Source organism: Haliotis rufescens, unplaced genomic scaffold, assembly GCF_023055435.1.
Source record: "Haliotis rufescens isolate VD_foot unplaced genomic scaffold, xgHalRufe1.0.p SCAF_11, whole genome shotgun sequence".
NCBI classification, from domain to species: Eukaryota; Metazoa; Mollusca; class Gastropoda; order Lepetellida; family Haliotidae; genus Haliotis; species Haliotis rufescens.
This window is the reverse complement of record NW_025963791.1, coordinates 11341068-11359883: the sequence shown is the minus strand read 5'-3', so window position 1 is coordinate 11359883 and position 18816 is coordinate 11341068. Positions and strand designations below refer to the sequence as shown.

General features: G+C 34.6%; 2 protein-coding genes across 12 annotated transcripts in view; one reads left to right on the top strand and one right to left on the bottom strand.

The window, feature by feature from the left end:
• Window positions 1–7393, top strand: part of LOC124141170 — a 39858-nt gene extending 32465 nt beyond the window's left edge. For 9 of the 10 annotated variants that reach the window (XM_048392229.1, XM_048392233.1, XM_048392230.1 and 6 more), the window contains 8 exons: window positions 247–322; window positions 450–493; window positions 903–1098; window positions 1536–1760; window positions 2328–2528; window positions 2809–2976; window positions 3255–3347; window positions 3720–7393. In XM_048392229.1, the coding sequence (XP_048248186.1) occupies window positions 247–322; window positions 450–493; window positions 903–1098; window positions 1536–1760; window positions 2328–2528; window positions 2809–2976; window positions 3255–3347; window positions 3720–3839 (1123 nt within the window). In that variant the 3' untranslated portion in view covers window positions 3840–7393. Of the gene's footprint in view, window positions 1–244; window positions 323–449; window positions 494–902; window positions 1099–1535; window positions 1761–2327; window positions 2529–2808; window positions 2977–3254; window positions 3348–3719 lie in introns of all 10 variants that reach the window. The other variant, XM_046509089.2, reaches the window with a different exon arrangement.
• Window positions 7394–8055: 662 nt separating this feature from the next.
• On the bottom strand, window positions 8056–18727 carry LOC124141172 (meiotic recombination protein DMC1/LIM15 homolog). Of its 2 annotated transcripts, XM_046509102.2 has the most exons (14): window positions 18666–18727; window positions 17981–18034; window positions 16994–17038; window positions 16260–16310; window positions 15989–16084; window positions 15653–15735; window positions 15469–15563; window positions 13190–13262; window positions 12980–13071; window positions 11592–11665; window positions 10953–11067; window positions 10477–10537; window positions 9569–9685; window positions 8056–8692 (listed from the first exon to the last, which is right to left on the bottom strand). In XM_046509102.2, exons 2-14 carry the CDS (start codon window positions 18029–18031, stop codon window positions 8623–8625), a joined length of 1023 nt encoding a protein of 340 aa, XP_046365058.1. In that variant the 5' UTR covers window positions 18032–18034; window positions 18666–18727; the 3' UTR covers window positions 8056–8622. The 2 variants fall into 2 exon arrangements, with proteins under 2 accessions (XP_046365058.1, XP_046365059.1); XM_046509103.2 differs by lacking the exons at window positions 10953–11067; window positions 11592–11665.
• Between the last annotated feature and the right edge of the window lie 89 nt (window positions 18728–18816).

Below are 18816 nucleotides of genomic sequence, written 5' to 3'. Positions count from 1 at the left end.
GATCAACCCTTTTTCATGTATGATGTATGATTTGAGTATTAATTTTAATTGTTGTGAATTATTCATTTTTTTTACAAAATTATTAGAATTGTTTTAGATCCATGGAAAAACACTTTCAGCTGGTTAATTGTATATTTTCTTCCACCTAGTCTATTTTATGACTATGTACACAGAAAGTCGAACTGATCTTTGAGAAGCCTGTTTGTTGTGACAAATAATACATGTATTGATCAATGTCTTGTAGACGTCGTCCCAAACCAACCAGCGAACCTCATTCTCTAGTATGGATAAGAAACTAGGAGACTTCATGAAGAAGTATGAGGTAAGTTATCTGCAGTCAGTACAAAGTAGCTTTCTTCATCAGATGCAAAGATATATGGACAATGGATTTTCTTTGTTGAAATGGACATTTTCTTGAATATGCTGTTAAATGTTGTTTCTATTTTCAGTCTCTGGAGGCTGCCATAGCTGCTCTTCAGTCATCTGGGAATGTGTAAGTACACCAGTCATATCCACCATCTTCTTTACAATGTCCTCCAAGCTACCCAATGCTAAGGGATTACCCAAACTTCTAGTTTTACCTTTGATGTTGTGCCTACATCCAATGAAAATCTTTTCTCTGTTATTGCCTTTATTGGACATCCTATAACTAACAGTGTTCCATCCACCCTGTGGATATTCCGGGTTAGAATAGGTCCCCTGCTACCTATGCTTGTCGTATGACAACATAGATTGGGTGTGTTGGACTCACTGGATTGATGTCATTGTACCCCAACTGCATGGGACATTGGTCATAATATAACTGGATTGTCTGGATCATTCACGGACCACCATCTATTTAGCTGGAATATTGCTGAGTGTGGCATTAAACAATAAATAACATTTTCGGTGTGATATTATAGGAAGGTTGACGGACTGAAGCAGGACTATGACGAACAGATCAGGATCTTACAGCAGCAGATCAAGGCTCTGGGAGATGACTTCTCCAACCTCCAACTCTCACATCTAGAACTCCTGGCCAGTGTACGCAACTGCTGTCGGAATGACAGCTTTTACGCTCTTGCTGTGAGGCAACATGTGAAGGACATCTTTGCACAGGTGAGACCCTTTCACCTGCATGAACACCATGGACAATGCAGTGTGCAAGTATTTCTGACATATATGTGGGTTATCCGAAGTAATGGGAGATACTTTGAGAAGTAAGAATCATGATTAAATGTTTTGAGAATTTCCTCTTTTAAATATGCTCCTACGTGTCATTTTTTGTCTGAGATTCAGGTTAGGCTAAAACATAACACATTAATTTCACAGGTAATGACTTATGAATAACTGGCCTGGAATGGTGGCCTTGACATGTCCCACAAACCAATGTTAAGGATACACCTAAAATCATTTTGTGGAAAAGGAACATGCATTGAGTAATGGGTTGTGACAGAACACCATGAGATATTATTTGTCATCAGTCTTCTAGCAGTTACCGTTGTTTTGTGTAAGAAGGCCTAGGTACTTATCCGCAGTCTTCTGTGCCCCATTAGATGATGGCCGGAGGAGCAGGGGGGTCTGGCAGTGATGATGGCTATGGTGCATTCCTCCACTGGCTGCAGAGCAACTACGCCAAGAAGGAAGACATGGACAAGGAGCTGGCCAAAGTATCAGAGGACATCACACAGAGAATACTGACCATTACCAAGGAACAGGCCTCCAATGTCTACATCCAGTCCGACACAAAACAAGGTCCTGCTGCTGCTATCAGTGAAGATGTAAGTCTCTGCACATGCAGTGCTAGAAATTTGCCAGCTTGAATAATGACAAGAAATAATTGGACCTAAAACTTTATTACTATCCTTGCTGGTCCTCTTCCAAGGCATTTTTAGATTCATTCACCTGTTCAAGCAGTTTGTTAAACCAATGTATGCCAAGTAGATTTTGTACACATTGACCATGTTGAAGAAAAGTAGTTTTTCCTTCAGATATTCAATTTTAATATACATTAAATGTTAAGAATTGATGGTAATCCCAACAGTACATTAAATGAAATTGATACAGAGATACATGTGGCAGTAAGACTAGACAGTGGTGTCAAGTCATGGCTTTGTAAAATGTGTGACATTAACACACCTCTGCAATCTGCCCGTTTCGCAACATACTTTTAGCAACATGGCAGTTCATTATTCAGTAAATAAAATTGGTGGATGTGTGTTTCTATTGTCTGTCATGTAGCTTGATGTTTGAAAATATGTAGATGTTTCATAAATATGAAGTGCAAGAGAGATAAAATTATAGGTGATGTAAATACAAAATATTATTGGTGTTATTGTTCACTTCAGTACATCCGATGGATAGTAGACGATGCATTGCTGAAGTTCAGTGCTGATCAAGTAGGAATGGCCGACTATGCTTTGGAGTCAGCTGGTGGGAGTGTGGTCAGTGTCCGATGCTCCGAGACTTACTACAGGAAGACCGCTCTCGTCAGTGTGTTTGGTATCCCATTGTGGTACACCACAAACTCTGCACGTACAGTCATTCAGGTGTGTATGCCACTTGTAATGTCAGGAATGTAACAAAGGCAATTACTCTTCTGGAGTCTTGAGGATTGTTGAGAATTTTGATTTCACCATAGTTGGGATTTTGGATAATATTGTGACTGAAATAAAGTCCTCAAAATAACTTTTCTGAGACAAGTCTCTTGCACCATTGTTCAGTCCCCTTTTAATCTCTGCTGTCCATGAAATGATTTTGTGGATATCATAGTACTATGACAGGACTGTATTCTGTTCATAATGCATTTTATGTTCTGCTTTGTTTCAGCCTGATGTTCATCCTGGTCAGTGTTGGGCATTCAAGGGTGCAAGGGGTTTCTTGGTGATACAGCTGGCATTTCCCATCAAGCCCTCAGGGTTCACCCTGGAACATATCCCCAAGGCTCTCTCTCCCACAGGCAACATTGACAGTGCCCCCAGAGAGTTTGGTGTATATGTAAGAGTTACCTTTGGACTGATGATCTTGTTTTTTTTCAATTCTATTTGAACACGCCCATTTAGAGTATAAGTCTTTTAGACAGAGACCTGAGAATAGAATGTTTGGTCTTATGATGAAGAATCCTTTTCAGTCTTTTAGACATATGATGCTTACATCTTAACACAGGCACTCATTGTTGATAAATGTCATACCCAGGTCTTAATCATATTAGCTTAGAAAATAATAACTATTTATCAAAAGTAACAATTGCTTATTTTCATGTATATTCTTTCAAGGGTTTGAGCAGTGAGACAGACAAGGTGGGTGTGTCTCTTGGAAACTACACCTACAGTGACAGTGGGAAGCCTATTCAGTACTTCCCTATTCAGGTATGTTTCAGAAATAAAAACTTGGAGCACAAATATTGTAGGATTGTTTGTGTTGACTAATTTCCATGTTTTCCATCAACTGATCTATGTTGCAGAAATAGAGGGTAAAGGATATTTTAAGTGTTCCTTCACGCCACTTCCAAGTGTAATCAAGTCTCGATCTTAGAGGTCGTGATATATCCAATTGGTCGACTGCTTTTCATAAATTTCTTCCCCTTGAAACATTCTGACGTGGTGCCGTGATTTGTCACCGTTGTCTTTTGTAAAATAATATTTAGTCATCGTTTAGGTATCTTATGTAAATGCTGTTGCTTTAAGTAGGGAAGAGTTCAGATGATTTCTTTCTTGAAAGAGTTTTTCTTTTCTTTTCAGGCCACAACAGGGGAGTTTTTCTCATTTGTTGAACTGAAAATACTTGGAAACCATGGCAACCCAGAGTATACATGTTTGTACAGATTCCGAGTCCATGGATTGCCATACAAAGATTCCTGATTATCAAGCAATGTGCTTAGTGATATGGAAGTGCTAAGAGGGACATGTACATGTATTCTCACAGATCAACATATTAACAGACATTGATGTTTCAAGATAAATCTACTGACAGATGGCAGTGAGCCCAAAACCTACAAAACAAGATGGCTTCCTGTTTGTGATAAAATAGTGTGACTTGCTATAACAGAATGTCATAAAGTGAAAGAGCAATTCTGTCCACTGAACTCATTGACTCCAAGCCTATGTTGAATAATGATATTGACCAATGGTGCATTTATTATCTTGTCAAGGGTAACACGTTCAAAACATCTGTCCTTGTGTACAGTGTTTCTATTTCAAAGATATGTTATAATGTGTTTTAGGTGCTACATGTTGTGTTACAGTGATTGGCCCTACGTACACCATTACATAGTCACCTGTAGTCACTAACTTCCTATATTGTATTTATACATGCTTACAGAAATATTGATGTGTATCAAGGCCTACACTAGAAGCAATATATCAAATCTTGTGCCAATGCTGGGATATAATGCCGATCCTTTACTGGCGAAAGGTTGTTTAGGGTTGTTTTATACATAACAATATATACTGGAATTACTGTCAGTTCTTGTTGTTGTATCATCCTAAAGTAATTTTTTCTTGATCAGTGTAATTTTTCCCATATTTTTTTTCATTTGAAGACTTTCAAGCCATGCAACAACAACCTGTACAGTGATCTAACATTCCCCACGTGAAATTAAATTGCAATCGTCATTTCTCGGGTAAAAGGAGAAACATGTGTCCAGTCTTCTTAGAGCATGATCCACATTTCCACCTTTATACATTAATCTAGTCCTAAAACTAGCTAACTTAGATAGCTAACTTTCATATATTAATTCAATTTCATCACCTTCCTCTCAGAATATGAGAAGACATCTGCAATTCACATGTACATAGTTGTTCACTGTTAGGTTGTGTGGCAGAAGAAATAAGAATGTACCGCAAGAATGGAAATGTTTCCTTTGTGAGAATGTGTTTTTAGTTTGTGAATGATTCATAACCAATAATTGAGGGCTAAATCTCATCAGACTGTATGGTGCTATTGATTGGTTGTGAGGAAACTGTAGTCATGACAAAGCAGTAATGACCTCATTTCATGTTACCAGTTAACATAGGTGCCATTATTCTTCGAGAACATATTCTGCGCCAAAGCTGCAATGGGTACAATGTTGTATTGTACACAATACTGGGATGTTTCAAAATAAGGGTTCCATTTATTTGGATTTTACTGGACTAAATATCACATACTTGATCAAAACCACCTCTCCATAATTTGTTGCAAAAAGTCACTTAGCAATCCGGGTAAACATGTTATCTGAAACTTCAGGATGGTATTGGGAACACTATCTGATACCAGTATTATTTTTGTTATTTTGGAAGAATATTCAAGACATATCTGATGTCAAAATGTCATCATCAATCATGCCTTTGATCATCTTAACCTTGTATGAATGAGTTTTGTGGATAGATATGTAATATCTTCACCATGTTGTAAAATCAATATTCAGAAAAGGCAGCAACCGGTGTGTAAATACTTGTCTTGTAAATACATCATGTTAGTTAGCTGTTTGCTGATTGTTGTACATATATATCTATCTATCATGTAGATGCCAGTAGTTCTCTGCTTGAAACAGTAGAGTAGGCCTTTACTTTGTGATCTCTTAACTTTATTGGAGTAATTTTATAGTTTTATTCAGATTGTGATTCATTTATGTGCTGTGTACTACTTCTTGTCTTTCTTTATCAGTTGAGTTGAGTCTTTAACTTTGAATGGGCATTAACTGATGTAGCTAATCTGTTTACATCTATATGGAAACGAAGCTTCTATTGGTTCTGGCATTACAGCCACTGATAAATCTATTTCTCTACAGGATTGCATCAGGGATTTTCCTTGAAAAAAAACATCTCTTGACATGCTTAAGATACTTAAAAATTCTTTAAGCATCATCTATTTAACTTTTTTTTTTGTGTGGTTGGTCTATAGAAGAAATAAGATTGAACCATTAATGAATAACACCCTCCAGTTGCAACCCTGTCAATATGGCGTTGGTGTAGTGACTACTTAACCAACCATTGTATGATACCAAATGAAGGACAATGATGTAATTTGACGATTGAATGTCTGTAATGAAATAGAATATGTTTGATAAATAGTTAAGTTGCTGAGGGTTGTTTGTTTTCATGTGAAAGTGCGGCGATCCTGTGAGTTAGAATAACATTTTGCAAGTTTCTATCAAAATTGGAATCATGTATAATGTTAGTTGCAATGGAATGTCAAGGAGAGTTGTAATACTATTTACATGGACATTCACCACCAGCACAGTTAAAATTGGTATCCATTTTACTGTCATCCTACAGATGTACCAAAACCCAAACTATTTCACTGAACCTTAATAAGCAATCTTGTTATGTTAGTGCCAGTCTTAAATAGGACATGTTTTCAAGGGTATGTCTGTTTTACTTATGTGAATTTTAGCTATATCTTTTAATACCCAAGGGCTAAGCCCTGCTTAGTTGTTATCATATTTATTCATATATTGCAGTCATTAACCGTTGTTAGTTTGTTTATCTAATATATTATTCCATGGCTGTAACTGTTCAATTCATCACAATTGTTATCATTATGGCATGTCTGGTTAACGTCTTGGTAACAATTGTCCACACCCAAGAATACTACCATTGATTCATTTGCATGTATTTCATGCTTTATAAGCATATCCTTTAAATGTGAAATATCAGCTTATTTTGATATGAATTAATACACCTTTGGCTGATACACACAGAACATCAGTATCAAGAATTGTATGATTAAAATGACATTTTGAGGACATCGAACAATCAACATGTGCCATGAACCTTTGAGTCTACTAGCCTGAACTTGGTTATCATATAGACTAATATCATTAAGCTTACTAGACCAGGGCTTCAGAGAAGTGACTAAAGTTACTGACTGAGACAGTAGATAACTGCTTACTTGGCAAAGTTATGGCCATCACAAAGTGAGCCTGTGATCCTTGATATTCGATCAATACTCATGGGAAACTCTTCTTTTGTTTATGTGTATGCATATTTCATATTTTAGTTTCTACTAACTGCATTTTATCACTTCTTCAATATTCATTGAGGATTGATTTTATGAAAATACACCAATAGAAAACCACATTTGTTATCAAGATGAGATATGCTAACACCATGCAGTGTATGTTAATAGAATACCAACATGGTTATCAGCTAAGATAAGAACATGTTCAATATTTCTTCATCCCTTACAAGATGTCCAAATATATTTTGTGGCATTTCTTTTAGCTATTTAATGTCGGTGTCTCAGTGAGATGTGTATGTTTTATTATTTATATTGACAAGTTAGAATTAAAATCTCTGATATTCATACAGTTCAGGTAAGAAAAGTTAAGTAGTGAGAGTTATTCCACTTTTAAGTAGATATGAAATTTCAACACGGTTTGTCTATTCTCTTGCCAACTATGTCATTGCAATAAAATCATTTCCATCCTAAAGAAAGAGTATTGTTCTTATTTCTCAGGGCAAAGTGGCGTCCAGTTTGTAGTATACATTTTATTTGTCAGGATAGGTACACAGTTTATGATCCCAATGAATAATGAATGCAGGGCTTCAGATTGATTTATGTTCCAGAAATGACTGATTGTTATCCAAAGTGTACTGTTTTGGTTATGATATATAACAGATTTTCAACACAAAGGGATAAAATCATGAAAATGTTTTCGAATATTCTAGTATCATTTTGATTTTGTAAAATAACCAAGTTTATGTGTCAACTGCGATCTTTTTCTTTTTTTGTGTGTGTGTGTGAATTAGAGTTTTATTGAAATTTGAACCATGTTTCATAATTTGTCCTCTAGTGATCTTACACAGAGGTCAGCCAAAAATTTGATACAATCAAGACCCTTCACAGGGGCTGCCTTATGAGAGGAGATAAAGAATTTAAAAATTTGGTTAAGTATCTGAAAAATATTATATACAGAGATCCTTCAAACACAATCAAGCAGTTGGTTTAATTAAAAACCTTTTGGAATAACTTCTTGTAGATTTTGATGGTTGACAGACCAGAGTTTACAAGAATGAAATTTTATCCATCAACTAAACATTTTATCATGACTAAATGAGTACTGGACCTATATAAATGACATAAAGAGTAATATATGATAAATCAAATATTTATGTACATAATGAAACAGTTTATTTGTTTATGGGTTTCAACAAGAGTAAAAGAGTAACATTCTGTATGAAGAAATATATGAATTATTTCCTTTGTGGGGTAGTTGGGTAACCTAGTGGTTAAAGTGTTTGCTCTTCATGCCAAAGACCTGAGTTCGATTTCCAGAATGTTAACAATGTGTGAAGCCCATTTCTGGTGTCCCTTGCCGTGATATTGCTGGAATATTGCTAAAGGCAGCGTAAAACAATATTTACTCACTATTTCCTTTGTGGAAAATTTTGGGGACTGACTTAGCACAATATGCCTTTCATATTTAAGAGAACAACTGAGACTATTACTCAAGGCCATCTTGACTGATGAAGGGCATTTAATAAAAACATGAAATGCCCGTAAGGGGAGAAGTACTGAGATTACACATACTCAGAACAGCATGGTAAATGGTAAATATTTGTTTTTTTTAAGTTTTAATTACATAACGTGGTGTTCTTGTTCATTCATACAGGATATGATGATGTGTTTGCCTATTCATTTCACAGCAGAACCTTCAGACTATTCTTTCGAATCAATGATTCCTCCACCACTAATTGCAAATGTTGCTTCATTCTCCGGCAAATCAGGACTGAAAGAAATATATAACATATTAATCAGATGTTGTATTATTGTAGTTCAAAACCAATTCACTACAGTACTATTAGAAAAATACTTGTCTGCAAATATATATTAATACAATGGCCATTGCAATTGTGAATATGAATAACTGATTTTGAGATATAATCATTTAACCAGAAAAAAGCTAGTCCTTATCCCCTATCATCCTTAGTGCATGCAAAGTACAAAGGGATATATTAAAGGGCAATAACTATAGCTATTGTTTGCACAGACATCAACAGTAACATAATCAATGAATGGAGAAACCCAATCCTCTATCAGTTGTAAAGAAACTGAACTTGTTTCCATAAGTAATCCAAAAATAATAAATTTTACAAGATCCTTTAGTCAATACAGGAGTGATGTTTTATCAAGTAGAACAGTTTTTGAGTTATGATCCTGAAATGTGGATGGACAAGTCAGATTGTTACAGGAATTAGTGCTTCAACTTGTATTGTGATCCTTAACACCTTTGTGACTTTATTGAAGATATTAACAAAATCATAAAAGATAAATAATTGGTATTTGTATTCATATCTCTGCAAAAATGAAAATGAACAAAGAAAATGGAAGAAACAAATTCAAGAAACCAAACTTATTAATCACTGTAAAGTAACGCTGATGAAACCAGGCATTCACAAAATGATTGAGCATGTCCTGCCCTATCAGTATCACCCTTTGCAAGGTCACCATAAAGTTGACCTTCGTAAAACATTAAGGCATTAAATATATACAATATAATATGTATTGGGAAAGTTGTATCAGTAATTTGTGATGCAGGTTACACATTAGCTCTTAATGTCATTGGATTCTTAGTCTAAGTGAATTTGCCAAGTCTAAATCTTACCTGTCATATATTTTGGCTATCCTATTTTCAGCTCTTCCTTTTCTAAGACTTATTCTGACAGTAGATGCATGAGCAAGAATGTGGCCACCAATTGGTTTCTTTGGGTCAGCTTGAAACCTGAGGTAATGTAATGGACAGATGATCTATAATAATTGATGACTGATTGGTTCAAAAACTTGATAGTAATTGATTGTGTTAAAAATGTCATTTGATATTAAAATATGTATTCTAGGCATTCAGCTAGTCATCAAATCTATTCAAAATTACTCAGCTTTTATATGTAATCAAAGATTCATTTTCATTTCAGAATACATCTTTTAAATGAATTCATGGAAATTTGCATTAGATGTAGGTTCTGGAAAGCACCAGTCTTAATCAATGATTGATCAATTGCAAATGACCCACGATGAAATTGCAGCCAACTCAGAACATAAAATAATATATCAGTATACCGTATTCGACGTAATAAGCGCCCAGGGCGCTCTCAAAATTAGAAATAGGGGGCTCTTATTAGAATATTATTTTGATGGAAATAAACAGAGTTGAAAGATAAATTTCGTGGTTTATGCTGACGGTCTGAACTGTTTATATACGACAGATATATTTTTCCAGAATTTAATTGCCCATAATTAAGGATGCATATAACACACGAGTGCGTATTATACACGAATAAATAAGTCTTGCATACATTGATCAATCGGAAGGGATGCTAATTGGGATTGTTCACTTGCCAATATATTAGCAAATATCGCCGTGGGCGCTTATTAGAGCGGGGCGCTTATTACGTCAAATACGGTATATATAAATTAATAGAACTGTGGATTGACCTTTGAGTTGTTATTATATGTACATAAAAAATTAATCTTAATTAATCTTAATTCAATGTGTGTTTTCTTTTGATAACTTACGACATGCCAGCTCCAGGATCTGATGTCATTTGATTCGTAACAAAAACTGCCACATTATACTCTGTGAAAAGAAAGGACACTCTGTACAAATTTTCTATGCCACAGCAAAGCATTGGAGCAATCTATTCAAACAGGTGTTTGTAAACAAGTATGATGTTACAATGTACATGCAGGGATAATTCTAGGGTGGGGCCTTGTGCTTTTAGCCCCTAAATTTGAAAAAAGGCTCACATTTTCAAATACAATGGGGCATTTTTACATTGTGCTGTGTGGGTGTACCTCTGGAATATTTGAAATTTTCACATAAAGGGCCCATGTCAGGAAATTCCAAGAGTGACCCCTGTACATGTTAGGATTAAGGAAATTACTGCAACTACAGAGTACAATTACAATGAGATTTCATATATATTTCTCTCTCAGTCTCTCTCTGTGTCTCTCCCTCTTCTGCCAAACTTATTGTAGAAAACTGCTCTCACCCTCTGCAATTTTCTGCAGCCGAGACAGGAGTTGAGCCAGTTTCTGCTGTCTGTCAGCTAGTTCTCCTCTACCACTAAAATCTACTCGGAACAGTGCCATTATAGAATCCACTATCTGCAAGTTTGAAGAGTAGCTAGTGGTTGTAAAGCAGGAAGAAATCAGTTACAAAAACATATTTGTCACATGCAGGTGTGCACCATTACTCAGTACCAGATTTACACTAAGTTTCACAATGATAGGTCCCTAAACACACATTTGCTGCAAAAATGTAATTTCTTTTAACAGCATAACAGGCTATTTCCACAGTGTACCAAAATCGTCTTTTTGCATCATTTAAAGTAAATTTTAGTGTCAATATTGGACAAGTATTAGGTAATCTAATGAAACAAAAGAAAATTTACCTAACTCAGTATTCGGACTATTAGCTTAAGTTGCAGACAAATGCTTGAACATTTTTATCAGTAAATTTTTATGATTAGGACTATTGATAGCTGATAATATCAGCTAAGACTGAAATCTGTTTAACTGAAATCTGTTGGCTATTTGCCTAAAACACAGAGTATTAGATTGTTTCCACATCAATGATATTCTGCAGAAATTTAGTAATCTTGGGTTTTCAACAAGAACAATTCACCAACCAGCAATTTGAATACACCAGGCTCTTCATAAAATTTTGCCGCAACAAAGTCTAGGAGCTCATACTGGTGTTCACCTAGTAATGCAAATGGATATATCATGAGGCTAATGATATTGGCGGCTGCAAATATGAGTGGTTGACCTTATTTACAAGTTTTAAGGTCCTCACATTTGAGGAAGCAAAATATTAATCTATCTGCATGTGAATTACAATTCATGATAATATCTGACAGATGTTTTATAGAAGTCAGTGGCTACATTATTTTACTAAAATTATATTCTTGGCATTAAAAGAGATTTCTCACGGAAACAAAAGTGAAATTTAACTGCAATGAAGAGAAATGTGATGTCTCACTCTGCAGAAAAAATGACATCACATTAGAATACAGTAGTATAAAAGTATGGATGATAGTCATGTGTTGCTTGGTGCTGTAAACAGAGAAATCCTACAAGACAGTTGATTCCCTTTGAATATATAAATATATATTTCATCATCAAAAGAAATGAACCATTGAAACATGTGGAGAAGAACGTAAGTTAAGATTAGATGTTTCCAATGTGTACCAATTAATGACAACTAACAATCAGTCAAGTATTACCCCAGAGTGTCTTTATTCTTATCACAATATGCTGCACATGATTTCCAAACTTTACACGCTAATCTTGCACCAGACAAATGGTGCGTCTATATGGATCTGTAATGTCACACGTGCTGTGTTCATGAGCATTGGTTCACACAACATACCAGTATATTCGTTTGAGGATTGAACCAACTTAATATCTTTTGAAAATGAGTAATTCTTTATATATTAACCAACATGTATGGTAATCGAGTTTCTTTTGGTAGTGAGTACAGTATACATCATGAATAGAGTATTCATATTGCCTTGCCAAATACAATGTTAATCTCTGAAATGACATGTTATGGAGAGATTAATAATAGTACAGTATATTGAAAAATATATAATATTTTGTATACAAATATTATAATATACAGATGTTCTATTATTTTACATGCCATAAGGCCACACATTTTTTATTTTTCATTTCATGGGCCTGCCGTCCCTACTGAAAAGCAGCTGGAAAAGAAATAAAAATAAGTCTTCCACCAGTAGTATAGACCCTCTTATACAATATAAAATGTTATATATAAATTCCATGTCTGCATGACTATCAGTGATTCAAGAAGGCACCTTCAGTTTTAAATCCACGGCAGAATGACTTTCATATAAATAAATAAATGACTGAAATAGCTATTTATTTTTATTGTAATTTCAACCGACCTTGTGTGGAAAAGCGAGAATAACTCTGTGAAACAGAAAATTAAAAAAGTGTGGCCTAAAAGCTGATCTTGTTCACATATGCATTAAAGGCATATTGTAATACTTACTTGTGTATGCCCTTGCATACAAAACATTATCCAGTACAGCACTCTGGTCAAGATTAAATCTGTCGGCAATGTCCCGTAATCTGTCAGGTCGACTGTAGTCATAAAGGATTTTAAACATTAGTACTTTGACATGCTTTATATTAACCAAACTGAAACATTTCTTAAATATACAAGATTACAGTTTATAATCAGTTGTAAGTCAAAGGATACAAAGTGTTTTCTGTGTCAATGAAGACAACTTTTCCTCCACAATAACCTTTGGCTCCTGGTAGCTGAGATGTTACTGAAAATATACAAGAACACTGATAAACTCCTGAGATCAATTGCTTCAATTGTTTATATTTCAGCACATTGATGCCACAGACTCTTTGTACATTATAATTGGGGCACAGTTACAATATACAGGCTCATTTTTGTTCACTTTAGTATAAGAATTTAGAGATTGACAATTAAATGTCTATTTGTAGATTGAGTGAGTGAGTTGGGTTTAACCCCGCTTTTAACAGTATTCCAGTTATATTACGGCATGTCAGCTTAATGTGGGAGGAAAGCCCGGTCTATTTATAGATAGGAGTGCATTAAATTTATGGATATTCAGATGCATATGATATATAGTTTGAATATAAATCTGTCATAAATGTGTTATGCAGGACACACAAGCAGAAAATGAAACTTGTCTTCCACAGTTTTAGAAGAGTAAATTTTACGGTATCTCTTATTACGGGGAGTATTATTTCTTCTGCTAGTTTCAATTTCAAGTCAGTGTGAACTGCATCTAAATCCAGATAAGCATGTGCAAAATTTACAAGTTAATATTATACAAGTTAAATACTCTTCACAGTTTCAAGATGTCTTACATTGGGAATAGAATGACATTTTTTAACTTTGTTGTAAATCACTGACCCACAACTGTTGGAAATGATCTTGTAAATGTTTAAACTTTGGTCATTTCCCAGAGCTTGTGAAAGCAATACATCACCAAAACCAAGAGAAATCAGTGTTTATCTTTTGTTTGTGACCCAGTTAGTCTTACCTTTACTGTCATACAATACTAACATACTGCAACATTTCTTCAATAAGCATGTACATGGCATATGTGATAAACGTAACCAGTACTTAAATGCTTTTATCATTGCATTTATATAGATGGGAAATCTACCACTTTCATCCAAAACAGCATTACTTGATTACAGACATTTAAAAACAATTTCGACACATATAAATGAATTTTCTCAAAATCTGATAACTCAAGTAATATTTCACAATCAAACTATCTGAAGAAAATATTACCGGTAGGTGAATAAGGTTGAAGACATGTGATATTTCAACAGAGTGACTAATATAATTTTATTTTTTACTTCAATATTTATCAAAGTAGGTGTCCATGATAATCTGTTGCTTAAATCATCAGCTAATAGGTGAAGAAATAATTATTTGCATTATGTCTGGGTGTAACCTTCCTGTTCTACTTAATGTACAATTTCACTGACAAAGAACTGAAACATGATAGGACATAAGACACATCCCTGTCTAATACCTAAATTACTTTAAATTTATCTGATATTATGTTATTGCTTTTTACACATGCTTTGATGCTACCATAAATAGTTTTTAGCATACTACCCATCTTACCACTGATCCCGCCTTTTTCTAAAACCTCCCACTATGGATAACAACTTCTTTATTTGCTGTAAAGGCGACGTTTCAGTATAGATCCTTATACCATTGCCAAGCAAGGCCTTGCTTCACAATGGTATAAGGATCTATACGAAACATTGCCTTTACAGTAAATAAAGAAGTTGTTATCCATAAATTATCTCTACTTTGGTTGAATACCCTTTCCTAAACCCAGTTTGACACTCCAGCCCTCTAAGTTCATTTTTTTGTTAGGGAGCCAAGCGGCTCCTAACATGAATATTTTAGGAGCCAAACCTATGTTTTTAGGAGCCAACAGATATTGTCGCCAGTCATGTTTACTATTAGGTAGACAAGTGGCGAGCAGTAGATAAATTTAGGTCGCCAATCATAGACTTAAGTTGCATTTGGCAACCAAAACGGTTGCTACTCAGAGAGCTGCACTTTGATATTTTATTGAATACATCAGAATACCACTCTATCATTAAGAATAGATGTAAATACCTTAGACAGAATACTCAACACAGTAATTACCCTGTAGTTATCCTTTTCCAAGAAGGACCATTTCTTATGCACTGGGATAATAATCCCTGTGTCCCAATCTTTTGGGAAAATACATTAACATAAAGTTAAATATAATTTCCAAATGAGGAACAATAGTGGTTAATGCTACTTAAGAAACTCTGGCAAAATGTTATCTGTACATGGAGATTTACAGTTTTTCAGTTTATTAGTACTGTCACATATGTACGATTTATTTATCAGTGCATCTAAAATGTCAAAATGAAACAGCATTGACACCATTCTTTGTTGTAGCCAAAAATATATAATTTCAAAATAAAAAAGATCCTCACCACACAGAGTATGTGAAATCTGTGTTTTCCCTGTTCTGAACTCTCCAAAGGCTTCTGTGATTGCCATACTTTCTACTCCTCCTCCTAGCAGTTTACTGTTTCAAAACAAAACAAGGGAGTAATTATTATTTAATTCCTTACATCAATAATTTATGTCTCAGAAAACAATTCTCAGTCAACATACTCTAACTCTTGACTCCCTGTTGAAACCTTGAACACTTCTTTTCGTTTGTCAGCATACTGTAAAGCTGTGAGAAATCCTGGATCCTGTGAAATGGGAAATATATACTCAGTGGAATACCCTGCTCAGAATATCAGAAAACAAAAAAATGATTCTCAACACTCTTTACAAAAAATACTTTCTTGGTAATATTTTTTAAGCATCAGTTTAAACAAATTGTACTGTTTTATGTATGTTTTCTAACTCAAAATATTTCACAAGACTAGGGCTATATAAGTGGGTAAAGCTATATACCCAGCACAAAGTGGCATGGTGATGGCACACAAGAATATTGTTTACCACAAGCTTTGCAGCTGCCTCTTTGATTTTTTCCATCTTTGCTTCTGATATACCTTTGATGGTACACAGTTTCTTTCTTGTCGTCATTTGAATACCCTGAAAAAGTTATGGTGTAAATGAAAGCAATGCTACCTTGTTCACAAGGTCTTAAGACAATCACTGATCAGCTTGTCTGAGATTGTATCTTCTAATCAAAATGTTAAGGAAAACATTCCAAATATCATGTAATTCATTAAATAACACAAAAAGTAAATGAAATAGTTGTTCTTACCTTGATTGTGCATATTCCTGCTTGTTTTAGTTTCTTGATATCAGCGACATTCTAAATATGAAATAAAAATTGAATATTTCCTTTTAGGTTCAAAATAAAAGAAAAGTTATTAAAAAAACAAACACATTGTATATCTCAATAAAAACATGATTTCCCTACAAGTCTGAAACTGCTAACATTACCAACCTCGACAAAATCTTCAGGACGTTTTTGACAATCAGACAATGTCCAAGAAAATGAATCAATCTAAAATCCTGCAAATGTTCACAAACTGTATGACTCAAAACTAATTGTTAATGAAAGTCAAACTAAACTGTAACTTAAAATAAAATATTAATCATATATTCTATATTATACTAAAATCAAAGGTTTGTGGGCATTAAATACTTATTTCAGGTGTCAAGTTTGATAAAGGTGTTAGTATCTGTACCGACATTCCACAATAAAAGAACACAAATAAAATAAAAATCATTAAATCAATCCTGTCTTTATGTTTTATTGTCGGTTTACATTAGATATGGCTGCAAATGGAGGTAATTTTACAACCATGTTACAGGGTTCACTCTAGGAATGATCTGAAATGGGCCCTTTGTGTGAAAATGTACACCCATACAGCACAATGTTAAAATGCTTCATTGTATTTGAAAATGTGGGCCTTTTTTCAAATTTAGAGGTTAAAAGCACATGACCCCACCCTAGAATTATCCCTGGTGTTAAAAATGTCATGCACTTACTATGCCATGATTCTGCAGCTGATCAATATCAAGAAATATAGATTCCTGAAACAAGAACATGCTTTGAGTACATGCATAGTGGTGTCTTTGGCATTCAGAAAGTTCACATTTCAGGGTTTATAATTTGATTAGTGTTATCTGGATTTATTACATGATAAAATTCAATCACCAGTCAAATTGATGAGGGAAGTATTCAGGCTAGCAAAAAGACACAGGTGAGAAATAGTCACTGTTCCCTGCTGTGCACACTGTGACTTTGACAGAGTAAAATAATAATACATAAAAATATAACTGATAATGACAGCAAAATAATGTTTACATTTTCATAATTGATATCTATGGATTGAATTGCAAGATAATGAAATTCAAGTCAACAAAGTTTAGCAGGATGTGGTTTATTTCAAGAGACCCATTTCCATGAAAATATTTGACTTTCTATATTCAACCTTGTGCAGTGTAAAATGATATCCTTTAGTACAATGCACTGCAGTCCATGCAAGGATGACAAGTGAGGAGGAGGACTTGAGTCCTTATATGTTTTAAGAATGTCCTCATGTGCCTCAATTGGAAGTCATTTGATTAACATTCAATCCAAGACAATAATCATCTTAGCACCCAGATAACACCTATGCAAAATAACATGTAAACTGTTTATTAATAACATGGTAGCTCATTTCCGACCAGTGGTTTCTGTAAAATAACTAGATTTTAGGATAAAACGAACAAGTCCATCCAGACGAACTAGTGTATGTATCTATGCCCGACTTAGTATACTGTATGTCGATGGGATAAGTGGGAGGCATGACCAAGTTTAGTCATTGTCAATGACAAATTGAGGCAACAAAAAAAGTAAAGAAACACCCCAAAAATTCACTGTTTCCCAAGTAGCAAGTTTCCTTTCGAATACACAACTTGATAATTGAAATGTTGTAGCCAAGTAGTTTGTTCTCTTTCTTTCTTAAAACATTTATTATTCCAGATACCAACCTCCTCATCTGAAGCAACTTCTTCTTCCACTACTTGATCTTGAGCTTCCATCCTCTGGAAGTGTTAAGATGAAACATGTAGAAACAAAGACTGTTAGTCTATCAATCATAATCATCTGTGTCAAAAAACTTTAGTACTAAACTGAACCTGGCTCTTACCATAATGTTCAGCAGATGTTAGTGTTATAATATGCACAGTTAGTAGTGGCACTACTAAACTCCTGCCTTGGAATTGGGTCTTAAGTTGTAGACTGCAGTCAGTTATGTTAATCACTATTCTAGCATAATAGAAATCTGTGCAGAAAAAAGTCTGTGAAGGGCCAAAACCTAGGCCTATAAAATATGTATGCATATAGTTATTCCACCATATTTTATGTAAGGCGATGCCTAATGTGAGCAGTGTTAAAAAGGACAAGGTTTCTAAGAGCCCTTTAAGCCAACACGATCTTGTTTTTCATAAGGAAATTACCAGTTTTTTAGTCCTTATGAAAATTACGACATGATCAGTTGAATAAGAATTAGACTTGATTCCTCAGGCCTATCTGATAATCAAATGAGTATATGTTCATCAAATAGGCCTATAAATGCTGAATATACGTATTGAGATACATCGTTTTAACAATGTCATTATTTATTTTCTTCTTATGAAGTTGTGATCCCCACGTTCAAAAGTAATACCACGTTACCTATGAGTTCCCGTTGTCGCTTTCGGAAAACGTCGTCTGCTCTGTTGTGATCACGTGATCACCCGAAAGACAGGTGCGCGGTTCCTGAACATTACAAGATATATTTATCTACTCGTAGGCTTGTGGTATAATTATAAATTTATTATGACAT